The following is a 22903-nucleotide window of genomic DNA, read 5'->3' on the forward strand; positions in this document are numbered from 1 at the left end:
TATATATATATATATATATATATATATATATAAATAAATAAATGATTTGGAGGAAAATGTAGATGGTCTGATTCGTAAATTTGCAGATGAAACAAAAATTGGGGGAGGAGCGGATAATGAGGAGGATTGTCTGAGGATACAGCAGGATATAAATCAGCTGGAGACCTGGGCCAAAAGATGCCAAATGGAATTTAACCCGGACAAATGTGAGGTGATGTGATTTGGAAGATCTACTGCAGAAAGAAAGCATACAGTAAATGTTAGAGCCCTTAGAAATATTAGCATTCACAGGGATCTAGGCGCGCAGATCCATAGTTCCTTGCAGGTGGCAACTCAGGTCAACAAGGTGGTCAAGGCGGCGTAAAGCATGCTGGCCTTCATTAGTCGGGGCGTTGAGTATAGGAATTGGAAAATCATGTTGCAGCTGTGTCGGCCGCATTTGGAGTATTGTGTATAATTCTGGTTGCCACACTACCGGAAGGATGTTGATGCATTGGAAAGGTTGCAGAAAGATTTACAAGGATGTTGCCTGGTTTGGAGAATATGGACTATGAAGAAAGGTTGAACAAACTTGGATTGTTTTTATTGGAGTGGAGGAGGATGAGGAGGGACCTGATAGCGGTTTACAAGATTAGGACAGGCTTGGATAGTCAGTCTTTTTCCCATAGTTGAAGGGTCAATTACTTGGGGACATAGGTTGAAAGTGAGAGGGGGAAAAGTTTAAAAGAGATGTAAGGGGCAAGTTTTTCCACACAGAGGGTGGTGAATGCCTGGAACACGCTGCTGGATGAGGTGGTGGAAGCAGATTGTATAACAACATTCAAGAGGCATCTGGATAGATACATGAATAGGCAGAGAATAGAGGGATATGGATCATGGAGAGGCAAGAAAATATTAGATTAGAATGGCATCTGTGTCGGCACAGACTTGGTGGGCCAAAGGGCCTGTTCCAGTGCAGTACTGTTCTTTGCTGCGTACAAATTGGCTGCCATACTTCCTTGCCTAACACTGAACTATAATTTAAAGTTTATTTATTAGTTGGATTGTCCTGTGCATTATGTCCAGTTGCTATATATATCTAAGTTTTTTTCCATCCACCTCATCTTTTCACCAATGTTTTTCCTTTGAGGAAGTTATTCACCTCACTATCTTGACTTTGCTGCACGTATGTATAATCAAAATATAGCCCACACAGAAATTAGATCTGTCCATGAACAAATAAATGTATGTTTTTAACCTCAGTGCTTGCAGAACCTATAAGGTAGATCAAAAACCATAACCGCATAACCGACAAAACTAGGAAAAGCAGTGGGAACAGGAACTTAGTCAGCCATAGAAAGATGCATTCATCCAGGCAAGTGGACAGTATTCCCTCAGACTCCTGACTGATAGAATCAATACAGTGCAGAAGTGGGCAATTCAGCCCATCAAGTCTGCACCAACGTTCGACAGAGCATCTCACCCAGGCCCTATTCCCATAGCCTCACATACTTACCCCGCTAATCCCCCTAACAAACACATCTTTTGCCATGTTAAATTGTCCCTTAGTGTCCCTGTCAATCTAATCTGCACATCTTTAGACTGTGGGAGTAAACCGAAGGACCCGGAGAAAACCCACGCAGACACGGGGAGAACATGCAAACTCCTCACAGGCAGTCACCCAAGACTGGAATTGAACCAGAGTCCCTGGTACTGTGAGGCAGCAGTGCTAATGACTGTGCCACCGTGCCGCCCTTAAATAGTGGACAGATTTTGGGGAATCAGGAGGTCAATTACTCGATCAGAATTTCCAGCCTTTGGTCTTTTCTTGTAGACCTTGAATTTATATGATTGGTCTAGTTAAGTTTCTGATACTGGTAACTCCCAGAATATTTACGGTGAGGGGCACCAATATCTTGGGAGGGAAATTTGCTACGGCTCTTCAGGGGGGTTTAAACTAATTTGTCAGGGGGGTGGGAAAAGGAGTTGTAGTCCGGAAGTCAGTGTTGAGGGTAGTGAAGTATTGGGGAAGGTATCAAGGTCAAGCGTGGGTACCAGTAGACAGGAAGGTGGGTTGAAGTGTGTCTACTTCAATGCAAGGAACATCCGGAACAAGGTAGATGAACTTGGGGCGTGGATTGGTACTTGGGACTACGATGTTGTGGCCATTACGGAGACATGGGTAGAACAAGGACAGGAATAGCTGTTGGATGTTTCGGGGTATAGATGTTTCAGTAAGTGTAGGGAAGCTGGTAAAAGAGGTGGAGGAGTAGCATTGTTAATCAAGGATAGTTTAACGGCTGCGGAAAGGCACTTCGAGGGGGATCTGCATACTGAGGTAATATGGGCTGAAGTTAGAAATAGGAAAGGAGCGGTCACATTGTTAGGAGTTTACTATAGGTCCCCAAATAGTAATAGAGATGTGGAGGAAGAAATTGCTAAGCAGATTATGGATAGGTGTGGGGGTCACAGGGTAGTTGTCATGGGGGACTTTAACTTTCCAAATATTGATTGGAACCTTTGTATGTCGAATAGTTCGGATGGGGCAGTTTTTTGTGCAGTGTGTGCAGGAGGGTTTCCTGACACAATATGTGGATAAGCCGACAAGAGGTGGGGCCACATTGGATTTGGTACTGGGAAATGAACCGGACCAAGTGTTAGATTTGGTTGTGGGAGAGCACTTTGGAGATAGTGACCACAATTCGGTGTCTTTCGTTATTGCAATGGAGAGGGATAGAGCCGTACGACAGGGCAAGGTTTATAATTGGGGGAGAGGTGATTATGATGCAATTAGGCAAGAATTAGGGGGCATAAGATGGGAACAGAAACTGTCAGGGAAAGGCACTAATGAAAAGTGGAACTTTTTCAAGGAACAAATCCTGGGTGTCCTTGATAGGTATGTCCCGGTCAGGCAGGGAGGAAATGGCCATGGGTCACAAAGGAGGTGGAATGTCTTGTAAAAAGGAAGAGGGGAGCTTATGTAGTGATGAGGAAACAAGGTTCAGATGGCTCGATTGAGGGTTACAAGTTAGCAAGGAATGAGATAAAAAAAAGGGGCTTAGGAGAGCTAGGAGGGGGCATGAGAAGTCCTTGGCGAGTCGGATCAAGGAAAACCCCAAGGCTTTTTACTCTTATGTGAGGAATAAAAGAATGACCAGGGTGGGGTTAGGGCCGGTCAAGGACAGTAGTGGGAACTTGTGCATGGAGTCAGAAGAGATAGGCGAGGTGATGAATGAATACTTTTGTTCAGTGTTCACTAAGGAGAGGGGCCATGTTTTTGAGGAAGATAAGGTGTTACAGGCTAATAGGCTGGAGGAAGTAAATGTTCGGAGGGAGGATGTACTAGCAGTTTTGAATAAACTGAAGGTCGATAAGTCCCCTGGGCCTGATTAAATATATCCTAGGATTCTTTGGGAGGCAAGGGATGAGATTGCAGAGCCTTTGGCTTTGATCTTTGGGTCCTCACTGTCCACGGGGATGGTGCCAGAGGACTGGAGAGTGGCGAATGTTGTTCCTCTGTTTAAGAAAGGGAATAGAAATGACCCTGGTAATTATAGGCCGGTTAATCTTGCTTCGGTGGTTGGTAAGTTGATGGAAAAGGTCCTTAGGGATGGGATTTACGACCATTTAGAAAGATGTGGATTAATCCAGGATAGTCAGCACGGATTCATGAAGGGCAAGTCGTGCCTCACAAATTTGATAGAATTTTTTGAGGAGGTAACTAAGTGTGTTGATGAAGGTAGGGCAGTTGATGTCATATACATGGATTTTAATAAGGCGTTTGATAAGGTCCCCCATGGTCGGCTTATGATGAAAGTAAGGAGGTGTGGGATAGAGGGAAAGTTGGCCGATTGGATAGGTAACTGGCTATCTGATCGAAGACAGAGGGTGGTGGTGGATGGAAAATTTTCGGACTGGAGGCAGGTTGCTAGCGGAGTGCCACAGGGTTCAGTGCTTGGTTCTCTGCTATTTGTGATTTTTATTAATGACTTAGAGGAGGGGGCTGAAGGGTGGATCAGTAAATTTGCTGATGACACCAAGATTGGTGGAGTAGTGGATGAGGTGGAGGGCTGTTGTAGACTGCAAAGAGACATAGATAGGACACAAAGCTGGGCTGAAAAATGGCAGATAGAGTTTAACCCTGATAAATGTGAGGTGATTCATTTTGGTAGGACAAATTTAAATGTGGATTACAGGGTCAAAGGTAGGGTTCTGAAGACTGTGGAGGAACAGAGAGATCTTGGGGTCCATATCCACAGATCTCTAAAGGTTGCCACTCAAGTGGATAGAGGTGTGAAGAAGGCCTATAGTGTGTTAGCTTTTATTAACAGGGGGTTGGGGTTTAAGAGCCGTGGGTTATGCTGCAACTGTACAGGACCTTGGTGAGACCACATTTGGAATATTGTGTGCAGTTCTGGTCACCTCACTATAAGAAGGATGTGGAAGTGCTGGAAAGAGTGCAAAGGAGATTTACTAGGATGCTGCCTGGTTTGGAGGGTAGGTCTTATGAGGAAAGGTTGAGGGAGCTAGGGCTGTTCTCTCTGGAGCGGAGGAGGTTGAGGAGAGACTTAATAGAGGTTTATAAAATGATGAAGGGGATAGATAGAGTGAACGTTCAAAGACTATTTCCTTGGGTGGATGGAGCTATTACAAGGGGGCATAACTATAGGGTTCATGGTGGGAGATATAAGAAGGATGTCCGAGGTGAATGTTGTCCAGTTCTTGTTGCAATGAGCATGATCTGCTTCATGGTCTGAGGAACTATGAATGGGGCGGGACACTCTGCAACCATCAGCAAACATCCCTATTTCTGACCTCATGTTGGAGGGAAGGTCATTGATGAAGGTCATTGGGCCTGGGATCAAATGCCCTGAGAAGCATCTTCAAATGGTTGTGGCTTCCAACAATCACAACCATTTTCCTTTGGGCTTCGTATGACTCCATTAAAAATGCCCTCCACACTGATTCTCATTGACTTCAATTCTTGCAGGCCTCCAGATGCCATTTTGTGAAACACTGTCTTGGTGTCAAGGGCAGTCGCTCTTCTGCCCATGTTTGAACCAAAGCTGTACTGACATTTGGAGCCGAGTGTTCCTGACAGAACCCAAACTGAGCATCATTGAGCACATTATTGCTGAGTAAGTGCTGTTGACAGTACCTTTGAGCATACAAACATTGTCATCCAGCTGTATGGGATTGCACTCACCTAGTTCCATATTCATTTATCCAGCTGTAGCCATGGAATTAACTGCAATGGCTTCTCTTCCCAGTCCCTCACCATGACCGTGGGTATTCCACAATACTCTTGGCCTCCTCCTATTTTTCTACATGCTGCCTCTTGGCAACATCATCTGAAAATAAAGCATCAGTTTCTACACTGATAACCTCCCAATAGTATCTCACCAGAACCTTCTTTGAACCCTCTGCTGCTTTTAAATGATCAGTCTGCTTGCCTGGCATCCAGTACTGGGCAAGTAGAAATTTCTGTCAACTAAATATTGGGAAGACTGTAGCTATTGTTTTCAGTTCCTGCCACAAACTTCACTCCCGAGTCACTGACTCAATTCCCCTCCCTGGAAGCTGCCCGAGGCTGAACTAAACTCTTTGAAACCTTGGTGATATATTTGGTCCAGAGATGAGCTTCCAATCAGATATCCAGGCCATCACTGAGATCTATTTCTACCCCTGTAGTATTGTCTGATTTTGCCCCTACCTCTGTCGCTGAAACCCTCATTTATTTCCTTTGTTTCTTGTAGACTCGACTATTCCAATGCACTCTTGGTCGGTTTCCCAGGTCTTAGCCTCTTGAAACTAAATATCACACAAACTTCTGTTGCTCATGTCCTAACCGCACTAACTCTCGTTCGCCCATTAGCTCTGTACTCGATGGCCTACATTGGCTCCAGTCTAAGTAATGTCTTGATTTTAAAATTCCCATCCTTGTTTTCAAATCTCTCTAAGGCCTCACACCTTCCAATTACTGTAAACTCCTTCAGCCCTCCGAGATATCTGGGTTCTTCTAATTCTGGCCTCAATTTTATTTGCTCAATCCTTGATAACCATGTCTTCAGCTGACAAGGCTCTAATTCCCTCCCAAAACTATCTGCCTCTCTTTCCTCCTTTAAGGCACTTCTTTAATCCTACTTCCTTGACCAAGCTACATTAATATCTTATGTGCCTCAGGGCCAAATTTTATGTTGTCTCTAATTCCACTTCACCTGGATAATGCAATTGGTCTCTGCAAAAGCCACACGGGATCAATTAATTATAAAATAAATAAATATATATAACTTTAGATACACTTATGATCACAAAGCATGAGCAATCCAGGCAATGGTCACAATTGTTAATGAATTGGAAATGAGGGATGCTAAAGCTGTTGGATTCCCTGCTATGATCACCTCAGTTCCTATCAAGTGGTGATTGAACTGGCACTGTATGGAGTGAACTTAATTTGATTAAGTTGGAAGGGAGCGAGCACTATCCAAAGACCAGCTGCAGAATCCAATAAAAAAAACATTGTCTTTTGTGCTGGGTTAGGACACATTTTTAAAATAAAAGGATGCTGAATGGATAATCAGATATCCTGCACAGAGAACATTTGTGAAATAAAAACATTCTGAAGTCTGGATTTCCAGCTCCCACTGTGAGGCTGTTATATTCTCATAATTCATTGACTTCAAAGATAATAACCAAAATCAATATTTATTCTCAGTTCAGACATATTTAGATTTTTAAAAAAATGGATAAATGAGCAACTCACAGGGGAGCAATTCTTTTTGAATCTGCCAGCCCAGCTGAAGTTGCAGCTTCTTCCCATTAGTTCATAGGTTGCTTTGCATTTTTCCTTTTGTTTTTACAGAGTTCATCTTTCGCTCAAGTTCACTTTACAATGGCTGACCTCCAGATTTGTAGCATGTGAAATGTTAATGAACCTATAGCAACAATCCTTCTCGCAAAGATTCCAGCCCTGTTATATGTTTCATGAGGGTCCACCACACTGGCGATCAAGCTGTGTGTGTGTTTTCCCTCTCCCCTTCTCCCAACTCTTGTGGTGGTCATTCTCCGTGTGAGCTGAGAGCTCTTCCAAACTTGGCTCAAAAGAACATTCTTCTGACGAAGTGACTCCGGGCAATGCACCCAAAACGTGTGCTCTAAATATGCACTTGCAGATGGTCAAATCATACTAGATTGTGCATGCAGAGTTTCTCACACTTTGTGACATTTTGAGAAGGCATCCTCAGATGACAGGCTGCATTTGCACATGTGCAAGTTGTTTGAACATCTTGTGCAAGTACAGTTCCAAATGTCTGCTGACCTTCCTTCACCTACGTAGTGATGGCATCAGACCTTCATTTAGTGCGACTTTAGAAACCTATATTGTGATGGGGGCTGGTGTTTGGGGACAAGCAGAATTCCTTAAAACCATGAAAATGGTTGTAAATTGTTATAGATGCATGTATTTGCACATTTATCTACTTCTTAATGTGAAACAGCATGTATTTGCCAGTATTAAGTTAATTTCACTCATCAACCCACAGGGTCCACCCAAGAGTCAACAGATAGCAATCAACGGTTGAAACTTTATTGATTATAGACTCCCAACTGAAAGATAGAGGCATATTTCAGCACCCGAGGGTTAATCTGGAAGACATTGACTAACTCAGCACATTGAATACTGGTCTTCCTGCTCTGCTCAGCATGGCTCAAGTTACACGCTAGACCTCTACATGCACTTTGTGCTTTTCCTTTAAGCATACCATTGTTGAACAGATTCTTGGGCTGTTACTGATAAATGTTTTAGCATGGAATTGATGGAAAAATGAACATTTGAACAAATAAGATTGTACTATAAAGATGTTGTAAACTGTTTAATGATGGTGCAGTGGGCTGCCTCAATGCTGATAGCATGAAAGCAAATCTAACCTGGCCAAGGAAGAATGCCTCATCAATCTGTTGACTGTAATTTTTAAAAATTGTACACTGATGGGCTGGTCAAGCAGGATCTGGTTAGGTGGCAGATATTTCAGTCTAAAGATTGAAGATTATTTTCATTTTTACTGTGTGATATTCCAGTTCAGGACTGTCCCCAAATTAAAGACTGGTGGTCTCCAGCTTTCTTTGAGGCTTTCACACTCCCTTACACTGTAAAGGGAGCACTTTTGCAGGAGGCCGTCACATGCCTTGATGAAAGCCAGAACAGGCATTCGTCAATGTGAAAACTACAGATACAGCTGGTGCAGCACTCAAACTTGAAAGCACTTTGAACATTTTCCAGAAATTCTATTTTTATTCTTCCTTGAAACACAGCAAATTTATTTCTGAAAGGAAAACAAGGAAATGCAGGGCAACCTTTCCTTATACAAGAACAGGGAAGGAAACATTGAGCCAGGGTGGGGCGCAGGAAGGGAAGAGGTACAGTCACCACCCACCCATCATTGCTCTCAGGATTTTTAAAGGGACAATGTTCTTTGATAGAGTCATAGAGGTTTACAGCATGGAAACAGGCCCTTCGGCCCAACTTGTCCATGCCGCTCCTTTTTTTAAAACCACTAAGCTAGTCCCAATTGCCTGTGTTTGGTCCATATCCCTCTATAGCCATCTTACCCATGTAACTGTCTAAACACATTTTAAAAGACAAAATTGTACCTGCCTCTACTACTACCTCTGGCAGCTTGTTCCAGACACTCACCACCCTGTGTGAAAAAATTGCTCCGCTAGACCCTTTTGTAACGCTCCCCTCTCACTTTAAACCTATTCCCTCTGGTTTTAGACTCCCCTACCTTTGGGAAAAGATATTAATTATCTAGCTGATTTATGTCCCTCATTATTTTATAGACCTCTATAAGATCTTCTTAATGTGAAACAGCACAGTTAATTTCACTCATCAACCCCCTAAGTCTCCTATGCTCCAGAGAAAAAAGTCCTACTCTATCCAGCCTCTCCTTATAACTCAAACCATCAAGTCCCGGTAGTATCCTAGTAAATCTTTTTTGCACTCTTTCTAGTTTAATAATATCCTTTCTATAATAGGGTAACCAGAACTGTATACAGTATTCTAAGTGTGGTCTTACCATGTCTTGTACAACTTCAACAAGACGTCCCAACTCCTGTATTCAACGTTCTGACCAATGAAACCAAGCATGCCGAATGCCTTCTTCACCGCTCTATCCATCTGTGACTTCACTTTCAAGAAGCTGTGAACCTGTACCCCTGGATCTCTCTGTTCTATAACTCTCCCCAACTCCCGACCATTAACTGAGTAGGTCCTGCCCTGGTTCGATCTACCAAAATGCATCACCTCACAGTTATCTAAGTTAAACTCCATCTGCCATTCGTCAGCCCACTGACCCAATTGATCAAGATCCTGTTGCAATCCTAGATAACCTTCTTCACTGTCCAATCTTGGTGTCATCTGCAAACTTACTAACCATGCCAACTAAATTCTCATCCAAATCATTAATATAAATGACAAATAACAGTGGACCCAGCACCGATCCCTGAAGCACACCGCTGGTCACAGGTCTCCAGTTTGAAAAACAACCCTTTATCTGCTGTCATCCAGCCAATTTTGTATCCATTTGGCTACCTCACCCTGGATCCCATGAGATTTAACCTTATGCATGTAGTACCTTGTCAAAAGGCCTTGCTAAAGTCTATGTAGACAACATCAACTGCGCTGCCCTCATCGACCTTCTTGGTTACCCCTTCAAAAAACTCAATCAAAATTTGAGAGACATGATTTTCCACTCAGAAAGCCATCCTGAATGTCTCTAATCAGTCCTTGCCTCTCTAAATGCCTGTAAATCCTGTCTCTCAGAATACCTTCTAACAACTTACCCACTACAGACGTTAAGCTCACCGGTCTGTAGCTCCCAGGCTTTTCTCTGCAGCCCTTCTTAAACAAAGGCACAACATTTGCCACCCTCCAATCTTCAGGCACCTCACCTGTGGCTGTCGATTATTGAAATATCTCTGTTCGGGGACCCGCAATTTCCTCCCTAGTCTCACACAATGTCCTGGGGTACACTTCATCAGATCCCGGGGATTTATCTACCTTGATGCATTTTAAGACTTCCAGCACCTCCTTCTCCGTTATATGTACACTCCTCAAGACATCACTATTATTCTCCCAAGTTTCCTAACATTCATGCCTTTCTCAACAGTAAATACTGATGAGAAATATTCATTTAGGATCTCACCCATCTCTTGTGGATCCGCACATAGATGACCTTGTTGATCCTTAAGAGGCTCTACCTTCTCCCTACTCTTTTGCCCTTTATGTATTTATAGAATCTCTTTGGATTCTCCTTTGCCTTATCTGCCAAAGCAATCTCATGTCCCTTTTTGGCTCCTGATTTCTCTCTTAACTCTGTCTTAACTCCTACAACCTCTGTACTCTTCAAGAGATCTACTTGATCCCAGCTGCCTATGCATGTCATGTGCCTCCTTCTTCTTGACCAGGGCCTCAATATCCCGAGTCATCCAGGGTTCCCCAGTTCTGGGGCTGGGTTACTTACTGGAGTATAGAGAGGATGTTTTACTGAAGACTGCAGCGACATGTCATTCAGTTTGTGAATTTAACTCTAATTGAGCTAATTATGCTCTTATTCCATGTCTGATCCACCCGTACAAACCCACCCTGGATTATGCAAGTAAATACAGCCCAATATCCCAAGTCCAGTTGTCAAAAACCAGAGATGTCCAAAAACTAGATTTTAATAATGTAATATGCATCAGTTTTAACTGAAGAAAATAATTTACCTGAACAATTCGTCTAGGTGCAGCACTCACGCGTTGTGGAGCCTGACTATTTATCAACTTTGCCATTTCCCATGCCAACCTACACTCGAATGACTCCTGACCCTGCCCTACTTGACCCCTTTCCCAACCCACTCCCCTGTGACCACACGGAAAGACGAAGCTTAAATGTAAACGGCAACACACTTCAAGCTAAGGTCACCCTCAGTTCACCGTCAGAGCATATTGGTGGATGAATTCCATTATAAATAAATGGATATCCCTTGGCTTTCAAAGAATAACAGGATAATAAGCCTCAGTGTTCATATATCAAACATCCTCGTCAGGTTAAAAGACAACATCGCAAAATCAGGATTATAATCACAAGGTGAGTATTTCAGGATTAATGATGAACTCCAGGATAATATAGCCATCAATAGAACTTGAAAAGGCTAAAGCCTTGACAGGATTGTCGAGCAACATCAAGGATCCACCCATAGTTTCACCGAGGTCGCCACACCTCCACTGTGTCCTTGCTCAAAAGCCCTGGCAGAGAAAGACCTAGGTCTTGGATAGGTGGTGAGGTCCCATCACATCAGGCTGCATCCAATCCTTCTCAAAGAACACCGAGGTCAAGACAGCATAAAACAAGTGATTGAGTTATATAACCGACCCCAGATCTCAAAGACCGGTTACAGTAGGCCTCTTCGAACTTGAAAGACCTAGCCTTCAAATTGAGATTATGAAAGCATGACAGCCAGTTTGCAAATTCAGCCAGGAAGATCTCCTCAGCTTCTCTCGAGAGATTGGGTGCCCAGACATTCCTTGTCCGACCCCATCTCCCCGAATTAACCAGAATGTCCGAGCTACCATGTAGCAGGATTTCCAAGGACCGAATGTGAGCCTCCACTGAGGAAACTGCCAACTTGACTGACAGGAGTCATTCCTCTGCTTCATCCATTATCTTTTGGATATCTTGCAGTTCATCAATATAAGCACCAATGATTTGTGCCAGGGAGCTGAGACAGACATCCAAAACTTTACCCACAATGGCAGCCATCATCTCAATGCCTATAACATGGCCAGAGCGTAAGCTCCCTCATCAACTAAACCACCATTGTGAACAAGGCCCCACTCCGGCGTTCTCTGACTACCTTAATCAAACGAGGATTTTCGTGACTTTATTCAGCTTCCCGACACCCAAACTTAACCGGGATCTTCTAGGATCACAGCATGGAGTATACATTCCAGGATTAGATAATTATGGGTTGTGCATCAGGATAAGTAAAAGGATTAAAAGATGAGTAGGGCCAGAGCTCACGAAAACACAGCTATTCCCACCCTTATTTCCCTTGACCAATTTTAATTTCTATTAAGTCTTAAGAACCCTCTTGTAAAACTACTTTGAATTTTGGTGACATCTGGAAAATATTGCCAGTCAGTTAACTGGACTTCTCAATCAGTGAGAATATTTTCCCCAAATTTACTTTATCAATACTCCTCATAATTTTAGTATTCTCTTTGCAATGTATGCACATTAGTTCAAGTTAGCCAATTTTTCATGCTTTGTTCACAGTCTGGGAGTCTGGAACATGTTTAACAATTAATTTGCTTTTCCTTTAGGGCATTTGCTCTCTGTGGGGTGGTGGGCTAAATAATTTGCAGGCCAATCAAAGTTGAATTGCTACGGAGGAGAAATTTTGTAGGTGACCAGATGGTTGTAAATTGTTAGCTTTATTAAATTGAAAACATTACACCATATAGAGTACAGTGCAGCCTAGAAATTTACTATGAGTTGATTTCACGGAGGTTAATTAAGAGGCTTTTTCTGTAAGGTTGAAACCTCATGAATTCATACAGATGCAACATACATCACTACTGGGATACATCTGGATCAGCTGAATGTGGTATGTACGTGTTACGGACAGGAGAGGGTCAGTTCAAACAGCACTGTTTTCCTCTTGCCATTTGTCCTTAAGCAGAAGGTGTTTTGAATTAGTTGTTTTTATGAATAAGCAGCGGCATTTTTTCCCAACCTCTTGCTTTTTTTGTGATCCAATTTTACTAATAATCCTAGAGCAAACTCGAGTTAGGATTAAATCAAAGTTAGTTTATTTTTACATATTCAAATCCCATGAAAAAGTGGTCGCAACTTCCCATTCCACAATCACACATTAAAGGAGGGGATAGAGACCAGACAGAAAATGAATAGTGGTTTATGTGAGTTTCAGAGTCCCAAAGTCAGAGTCCAATGAAAAATTCTTTCATGTAGGCATTCAAAGGTCACTTGGCTGGAGGCCAGTGTTGTAAGATTCACTTCTTCAGGTGACGTTGATGTTGCAAGATAAAGTAGGTACACAGAGATGGTGTCAGTTCTGTAGGCAATGATATGAAATCTTCCAGTAGAGTCAGGTTAGATGTCCAACCTGGACAGAGTTTGCTTCTGTGTGGCCTGCACGTTGGATGTTAAATAGCAGACTGGCTACACAGTTCAGAAAGGTAATATTAAAGTGCTCAAAAATCCAGAGGCACATGACCTTCCCTTTCCATAGTGACTTCAACAAAGAATGTTTATCCAGCATCTGGAATTTGACTTAATTTTTCAGGGGTGATAATGGGCCCTTTTGGGTTGAAGAGTTATGTCGAGAGTCTGGTGTTTGAGAAGCCATCGTCTTAGGACACCCACGGACTCTACAAGCAAGGTTGGCTTAATAAAAGCAAATGACATTCCTGTTGTCATGAATCAACATATGCACACAGACTGATATGCATATTCTTGTGCACAGAAACACAGAGCTCCCTGCCCTTCAACGAACCAACAATCTTCTAAGATGCATTACTATCAACACAGTAAGAAGTTTAACAACACCAGGTTAAAGTCCAACAGGTTTATTTGGTAGCAAAAGCCACACAAGCTTTCGGAGCTCCAAGCCCCTTCTTCAGGTGAGTGGGAATTCTGTTCACAAACAGGGCATATAAAGACACAAACTCAATTTACATGAATAATGGTTGGAATGCGAATACTTACAACTAATCAAATCTTTAAGAAACAAAACAAAGTGAGTGGAGAGAGCATCAAGACAGGCTAAAAAGATGTGTATTGTCTCCAGACAAGACAGCCAGTGAAACTCTGCAGGTCCAGGCAACTGTGGGGGTTACAAATAGTGTGACATGAACCCAATATCCCGGTTGAGGCCATCCTCGTGTGTGCGGAACTTGGGACTGATAGCCAAGTTCCGCACACACGAGGACGGCCTCAACCGGGATATTGGGTTCATGTCACACTATTTGTAACCCCCACAGTTGCCTGGACCTGCAGAGTTTCACTGGCTGTCTAGTCTGGAGACAATACACATCTTTTTAGCCTGTCTTGATGCTCTCTCCACTCACGTTGTTTTGTTTCTTAAAGACTTGATTAGTTGTAAGTATTCGCATTCCAACCATTATTCTGTAAATTGAGTCTGTGTCTTTATATGCCCTGTTTGTGAACAGAATTCCCACTCACCTGAAGAAGGGGCTTGGAGCTCCGAACGCTTGTGTGGCTTTTGCTACCAAATAAACCTGTTGGACTTTAACCTGGTGTTGTTAAACTTCTTACTGTGTTTACCCCAGTCCAACGCTGGCATCTCCACATCATTACTATCAACAGCCAGGCTGATGGGTTTTTCTCTTGCAACACTCTGATATTGTAAAGGGGCCCAATATGGCCTTGGATTTCATGTTTAAATGATGTCTCTAATTTGAATATATGGAACAGGGGTTTATAGCATAACTGAAGCATACTGCCTGAAGTGTGTGAAGCCTGCGCCCCTCACAGACGTTTCAGATATTCATTTAACATTTTTGAAGCAAAAGAAAATCTTCCAGTTTTCTCTCTTTCTCTCCTGTAGGTCCTGACTTTGCTAAGATCTAGTTCCATGCTGCTAATCTGCCTCCAGTACCTTGCCTCTCCATTCTCCATCTGAGTTCAGAACAAAATGTCAGAGCAATTCTACCAGTAAGGGTCATACAGCCAAGCTCATTACTGTCTCCTTCCAATATCTGCACGCATCCAATGTCCACCAGATATAAAAGATCAGGCTTAGATGTCTAACATTATCCTACCTGAAACAGGCTAGGTGTCTCCAATGATGACGACGCAGCATTGCTTGTGGTGTTTGGAGGGGGTGGTCCTTCTAACCAGGAAATCTTCAGTGGATTACTTGTTAGACCCGTCTCATTCTTAAATGCAAGCTCCTGTTCAAGATAAAGAGCGAGTTGGTTATCGTTGATAATTTTTTAGAGCTGATAGCAATTGATTGTTTCACCTACATAAGCCTACAGTAAGGGGACCGCAACCACTGATCATTTTACTTTTTTATTCATTAATGGGATGTGGGTATCACTGGTTGGGCCAGTATTTATTGCCCATCCCTGAGGCCATTTAATAGTCAACCATATTGCTGTGGATCTGGAGTCACATGTAGGCCAAGGACGGCAGATTTCCCTGCCCAAAGAGCATTAGTGAACCAGATGGGTTTTTATGATAATCAACAACAGTTTTATCTTCCATTAAGGGAACTCTTCTTTATGCTGTGTCAGGCCCCAACCCTAAATTCCACCTTATGTCATAAATCAACTGGGCCTCACAATTAGCAAGTGAGATAGAGATGGCTTTCTTCCTTCCCAGTGAGGAAGTCTGTGGCATTTGCAGGACATTGCTTCACATGAGAGAATGGCAACTCAGCCAAAATTGCTAAATTAAGCCTCCCATCTGCTCCTATTTTGTATTTGTTCAATGGGCGAGTTCGCAGAGGTCAAAACATTCACTCATTTTGTCCAAAAACAACAAAATCATATGTGTATGATCTTATGAAATGGATGGCACAGTGGCTAGCACTGCTGCCTCACAGTGCTGGGTTCAATCCCGGCTTCGGGTGACTGTGTGTGGAGTTTGCATATTCACCCTGTGTCTGCGTGGGTTTCCTCTGGGTACTCTGGTTTCCTCCCACACTCCGAAGATGTGCAGGTTAGGTGGATTGGCCATATCAAATTGCCTCTTAGTGTCCCAAGATGTGTAGGTTAGGGGGATTAGTGGGGTAAATACTTGGGGTTATGGGGAACAGGTCTGGGTGGGATTGCCCCTTAGTGTCAGGGGGATTATGTGGGGTTACAAGGATAGAGCCTGGGTGGGATTGTTATTGGTGCAGACTCGATGGGCCGAATAGCCTCCTTCTGTCCTGTAGGCACTCTATGGGATCCTTTGATCTTAAAATAAAATAGTGTCACCAGCAAGAATAGGTTTTAAATCATAAAAAGCAGGGCTTCTCCCTTGTAGCTTGTTTGGTAAATGTGCAGATCATGATTCAGTGTGCGCTAGTTAACCTGACCATGTTGATGCTTCCAATTGACAGCAAAGTGGGCAAGATAAGACTTGGCTGTGATACCATTCAGAGGTGAATAGCTGGTTGACACTCGCTGTTATCATTGGGATGAGCTGCAAGGCGATTATTTATGATAGTAGCCCAGCAAGAATCAGTGCATTTAGAACAAAATCGGGAGGGGCGGGGGTTCCTCATTATTTAATTTAGCGCAGGAGTGTCCAACCAATTGTCTATGGGGAGGGGGGTCATGCAAACTGACGCTGATGTTTTTAATGTATTTTAAACACAGCTTTGTCCAGTTTGAATTTCATGTGTGTGGAGGTCTGAAAAGGGTTATATAGCACTTAAGTCTAATTAGTGGATCAGTACATAAGGAGCAGCTTGTGATATAGGGGAATCACTGGTAATGTGTAATTAATTAATGGCAAAAAGGTTTACAGGCAGGATTTTCCCTGCATGGCTGGGGAGCGAAATCATGGGTTCTTTCGAAATCATGCTTCTCCTGTTTCCAGGCCACTATCATCAATATGGTATCTGGTACTTTGCATCAGAAGTACACGCATGTGCTACCAACTCCATTGCAGAACTTTAAAGGGCCTTGTAGGACCCAAAAACACAGTTTTGCCCTCAGCATCTGGTCCTGTTTGTGACTCTTGCTAAGTGCAAATTGTGTGTCAGAATTCCCAACGTAACAGCATTGACTACGAAACTACTTCACAGTAGTTGAAAGAAGTACTTTTGTAAGGTTGTGAAAGGCACTCTATGAATCAATTGTCAGGAAAAGGGGGAGCAGCGAAACACCATTGACTCAAGGGAGGAGAGGTCAGCACTGACCCAGCCATGGGTGGTGGGTAGTTAAGAGTCCTTTACTACTGAGCACTTCCTATCATTACATCTCTCACAATTCTGATTGTCTCTTCCAGCCACAGGCTCAGAAATTCATAATATTATCTATATTCCAAAAACTTACAATATATTGAGTCAATCTCGGTAAAGTGACATAAATAAACTTGTGTAAAATGACATCTCACAACGGAGCCATCAATAACATTTCTATTAAAGATTATGCTTTCTCTTTTTATTAATTAGAAGAACTATCTTAGATAAAATATGACACAGCAGCAAAAAATGGATCATGTGCTTGTTTAGAGAAGTATATAGATTCACAGTTCAATATTATTTAAGTTTAATAGCTTACAAATGGTCTTTTAAACGCATTTTATCATGTTTAGAAACTGATCTTATCTACAGCAGCAATGTGATTGTCAGAGTAGAACAATGTCTGCAATATGTCTTAGGACAACTGCATGCTGGAGTTCTAAATGGCTATTTTTTTATATTCGTTTGAAAACAATCAAAACACAAAGCAGACTCTTCAGGCTGAATCACTGGGGTGGGCTACTTTGGTCAGAAAGGACCAGGGCAACACCTTCAAAGGAGGAGGAGAGGTCAGGAAGGGCTGGGAGCCATGGACACTATCAACTCAAGGTAGGAGAGGTCAGGAGGGGATACTCCAGGGGCAATGATATGGCTTTATTTTATATCCTCTAGTCCACCCCTCAAACACCATGGCGAGGGAAACAGCAGGCTGACTGAATACCTGCGTCCTACCAGGCTCAGATGCAGCCATCCTACTAGCAGTCACTTAATCTGAAAGTATTTTCAATAAACACTGACAAAAACACTACCTATTCATTCTTATTATTTTTGCCCTCTCCTTTCCCAAGAGCATCAACTTGTTTCAGCTTTACTACTCAGCACCATAACTTTTCTAGTAACTTCTCCGAGTGATTGTTCTTCTGGGATCACGAACGCACTCAGGTCAACCTATAACACAGAGCATCTCCACATCATGATTGTTCTTCAACAGTGAGAGTGGGCAAGGTACTGGAACACAAAAGTCACTAGAGTCCAGCCTGATCCTGCGCTCACCCAGAATTCATACGGACTTTTACATGGCAACCATGGCAATTCTTTTTTTGAATATTCATTCGTGGGCGTCATTGGCTGGCCAGCATTTATTGCCCATCCCTAGTTGCCCTTGGAGGGCAGTTGAAAGTCAACCACATTGTGGTGGCTCTTGAGTCACGCATAGGCCAGACCAGGTAAGGGCGGCAGATTTCCTTTCCTAACGGACGTCAGTGAACCAGATGGGTTTTTCCGACAATTGACAATGATTTCATGGTCATCAGTAGATTCATAATTCCAGATATTTTTTATTGAATTCAAATTCCACCATCTGCTGTGGTGAGATTCAAACTTGAGTCCCCAGAACGCTGCATTTCTGGATTAATGGTCAGCAATAATATTACTAGACAATTGCCTCCCATTGGAGGTGGAATCCTGGCTGATTCTTTCCTCCACTCTTGGCATAAACCAGAGACAGTGTTCCACCATTTAATAAAATGGTGCCTCAACTCTGCTTTCCTGTCCAACTCCTATATTCTCTGACTTTCTTGTTAATCCAGAATCAATCCAACTCGACTTTAAAACAATTCAATGACCCTGTCTCCAATACTCTCGGGGGAAGAGGATTCCACTTACTAATAACCCTCAGAGAAAAAAGTTCCCCTCATCTCCAGTCTTAAACAGGAGAACCCCTTATTTTTAAATTGTGTCCCCTAGTTCCAGTCTCTCCCATAAAGGGATCCATCCTCCCTGCATCCATTCTGCCACGTCCCCTCAGGACCTTACATGTTTTGACAAGGAAAGGATACAGGCTCAATCATTAAGATAATCTCTTCATCCCAGAAATCAGTCTAGTGAACCTTCTCTGAACAATTTCTAAAGCACTTATGCCTTTTCTTAAGTAAGGAGACCAAAACTCTACAAAATATCCAGATGAGACATCACCAAATGTACAAGTGGCACAATTGTAACAAAATTTCCCTTTTCGAAGAGGGGGGGGGGTGCTACGCCTATTATCTTATTGCCTGCACAGCACGGTTATCTGACTGAAGTCTCTGGTGAGTATGGCGAATGGGAAGATTATAGTAGAACCACACAGATCATGTGGAAAAGAAGATAGATGCAATACTCACAGCCGTCTTGGTCGAGGAGAATTCCACAATAGCGCTGCCATTCTTTTTACTCGATATGAGCAAGTTCAAAACTTCTCCATACTGCAAGAAGAAATATTCCTTGATCAGTTTCCGATACCAGCTCAGTTTAAGCTTCTGCCAGTATTGGAAATTAAAGCATTTGATGAACAGTACATACCTTTTAGTTACTTTCAAGCAGCATAAACTTCAACACAAAGGAAAATGTTGGGGACAAACAGTTAAACAAAACATCTATTCAAGCAATGGCAAATGCCTGAGAATCGAGTTGGCAATTAAAAAAAACATGATGTTAAGATTTGAAGTCAGTGCTACTCTATACTGCCCTACACTTATTGTCTTCTTTGTGCTTGCATGGTGTTAAAACTTTGCTCTTGTGCTCACATGTGGTGGTGGTGGGGAGGGTGAAAAAAGAGAGAAATATGAAAAAAAGGAAAAGAGTAAAAATTAAATAAATACAGAACTTGAAATATTGTATTATTCTTTCCATGAAACTATAAACAGCATTGAATCCGCTTCCTCCACAGGAAACTATTAGTGTCAGGGTGGTCTCTGACTGTGGAGTGTTGGGCGGAAGGGGATCTTTAGCATGGAAGGGGAGAGGGGTTGGTTTGTGAATTCCTTTCTTTGATTTATTCGTTTTTGTGCTCTCCGGTCACTAACATGCTGTTCCTCATCTTTCCCCTTGGAATTCCTGACCTGAGAATGCAAGCTGCATTTGCTAAAATCAACGCACATATGAAAGGTTAAGCCTCTTTAAAAGTGAAGCGTGGGAGAAGAATAAATAAGCAGTTGTTACCTGGAGACTGATAAACTTGGGCATGGAATAAATAGGAAGCTCATCACCTTTAGGTGAACAGATGACAGGACTTTTGCCATCCTGCAATAGCTGAAGGTCTTTAAGTGTGATCCATTACTTCAGGTGGGTTACTGATTATTACATCTCATTTATATTGCTGTAGATGGGGTCCTCTATTACCCATCAGTTTTCAAACTAGACCTCAGATGCCCATCTCCCAGATGTCACCAGATTTCAGTATCATTTTATATTTGCCAACTGTGACATAATGGGCAAGATTCTCTGATCTCATCCGTACGCGCCCCACAGCCAGCGACAATAGAATATTTGGTGCTCAGCCAAAATTCCATTCACTGTCATGGCACAGGAGAATCCCAGCCGCGGGTGAGGTTGGAGTTTTTTGACGGATATGTCTATTGCTCTAATAACAAATGTTTTTTTCTGCAATGGATAGCTAACACTCTCTCAAACATAGGGACAAGGAACCTTAGAGCGAGGATAATATCTGACGTACTCTCCCCACACGGAGAGGTTTGAAAATCAATCCTAGATGGAAACATTTGGTTGGATTTCTCCCTTCCTCTCTAAGCACTGTACCTCTCTGGGATGGCATTCTGTGGTGGTCAATGCCATCTGGCGCCTACAGAAGATTCAGCAAACAATTTGACCACAGAGGGATCATATTTGAGCCTGCTATAATGCTCACTCACTGTCCATATGTAAACAATTTCAACAAACAGATGTGGGAAAGTGTCAGATTCCAGCTCTCCCTTTGAGCTTGTTCTCACTGACCCAGCAAAACAGCATGTAGTGTTTACCCAGCATTGAGCAAAGAAAGCATCCATCTTGCAACATATGGTAATTGAACATCAAGAGGTACACTTTAGATAGTTCAAAATGGGATGGTAGGCAGTGCTGAAAGGTCAGGCCAAAGTTGGAAATCGGACTTTAAAAAGTCAGTGCTCGGAAGCTTCATATTTGAACAGTTGTTGGAATGGAATGCTTACAAGAGGTTTACATATTAAATGAACTCGTACAAAAATCTGAGTGTGATTTCCTTGCAGATGGCTAGCTGCAAGATGTTCAACGTTAGAATGAGCCTTTTATAGATGGCAGAATTTTTAAAGCACATCACACTGCCCAACTCTATCCTTTGTGGGTTAATGATTTTTTGCCTGACTGTTACATACATGCCATCCTACAGTTTGTAGCAGTACATAAATCTTACAAGGCAGCATTATCACATGAAAATCTTGAATAAAGACAAATCCTTCAGGTGACATATCAACTAAGTGACCTGCGTTCTTTTTGTTCACAAATAACCTCCAGGTCCTATGAATCAAGGTATTTTAGTTCGGTTTAATGGTGCTTCACATCCTAATCCCTTTGCATGAAATGCTTACCCCCACAATCCCAGTTCCTCAAGGCTAGCAAAAATTGCAGTTGTTGCGTGGCATGCTGGCACAGTGGTTGGCACTGGTGCCTCAGCGCCAGGTTCAATTCCAGCCTCAGGTGACTGTGTGTGGAGTTTGCACGTTCTCCCCGTGTCTGCGTGGATTTCCTCCGGTGCTCCCACAGTCCAAAGATGTGCGGGTTAGGTTAATTGGCCATGCTAAATTCCCTTTTAGTGTCAGGGGAAATAGCAGGATAAATACGTGGGGTTATGGGGCCTGGTTGGGATTGTCGATGGGCCAAGTGACCTTCTTCTGCACTGTAGGGATTTCATGGATCTCTATTTCTGAATTCAAAAATCTCTTGCAATGAAGGCCAACTTCATTTGCCTTCTGAACTGCTTGCTGCACCTGCATGCTTGTTTTCAGTGATTGGTGTATCAGTTGGTGACAGTGCCACAGAACTGATTCCTGTTGACTGGTAAGAGTTGAAGGAAAAAAAATCAGATCTTTCATCTCAGCGAGTCTGAAAATGCTCAATTTTGTCTGGAAGCTAAGCGGAATCAGCTTGGTTAATACTTGGATACACACCAGTTCAGTGACCTAGAACACTGGGCCACAGGAAAGGTGCATAAATATTTCAGCTCACTCATGCCTGCCACAGGACAATTTTTATTAAGACCATCTACCATGGTAAGATTTGAGCCAGGGACCCCAGGTCATTGCACTAGGTTGGTGGATTACCAGTTCAGCAAACTATACCACCAGGCCACAGGAGGTTTTATAAGGCCTACTGCACCTGGTATTTCTAGGCAGTCTCCCATCCAAAATTTAATGGCATCAAGGGGTATGGGAAGAAAACGGGAATGCGACATTGCGATTGAGGATCAGCCATGATCATATTAAGTTTATTTATTAGTGTCACAAGTAGGCTTACATTAACACTGCAGTGAAGTTACTGTGAAAATCCCCTAGTCGCCACACTCCGGCACATGTTTGGGTACACTGAAGGAGAATTTAGCATGGCCAATGTACCTAACCAGCATGTCTTTTGGACTGTGAGGGGAAACCGGAGCACCCAGGGGAAACCCCCCACAGACACAGGGAAAATGTGCAGATTCCGCATAAACAGTGACCCGGGAAGCCAGGAAATGAACCCAGGTCCCTGTGAGGCTGCAGTGTTAACCACTTGCGGTTTTCCTGTAACGCAGCTCAAAATTATCACAAAACTGACTGAGGTTAGCAAGGGATGGAAGGGGGAAAATTACATATTGAATGATGGTGGAGCCTCAAAGGGCCAAATGGCCTACTCCTGCACCTAGTTTCTATGACTTGAGTACAGGAGCAAGGATGTCTTACAGCTGCTGTACAGGGCCTTGGTGAGACCATACTTGCAGGGTAGTGTGTGCTGTTATGGCCTCCTTACCCAACAAAAGATACATTTGCCACAGAGGGAATGCAGAGAAGGTGAACCAGATTGATTCCTGAGATGGCAGGATTGTCGGATGAGGATAGATTGGGTTGACTGGGCCTGTACTCACTGGAGTTTAGAAGAATGAGAGGGGGTTTCAT

The 22903-nt window shown here is 42.9% G+C and overlaps 1 protein-coding gene across 1 annotated transcript in view; it reads right to left on the reverse strand.

Annotated features, from left to right (window-relative positions):
* Positions 1 to 22903, reverse strand: part of dnajc17 (DnaJ (Hsp40) homolog, subfamily C, member 17) — a 178240-nt gene that overhangs the window by 69333 nt on the left and 86004 nt on the right. Inside the window, exons 9-10 of the mRNA XM_078233508.1 lie at positions 19124 to 19204; positions 14824 to 14955 (exon numbers count right to left, since the gene is read on the reverse strand). Of these exons, the coding sequence (XP_078089634.1) occupies positions 14824 to 14955; positions 19124 to 19204 (213 nt within the window). The remainder of the gene's footprint in view (positions 1 to 14823; positions 14956 to 19123; positions 19205 to 22903) is intronic.

This window comes from Mustelus asterias, chromosome 18, assembly GCF_964213995.1.
Source record: "Mustelus asterias chromosome 18, sMusAst1.hap1.1, whole genome shotgun sequence".
NCBI lineage: Eukaryota > Metazoa > Chordata > Chondrichthyes > Carcharhiniformes > Triakidae > Mustelus > Mustelus asterias.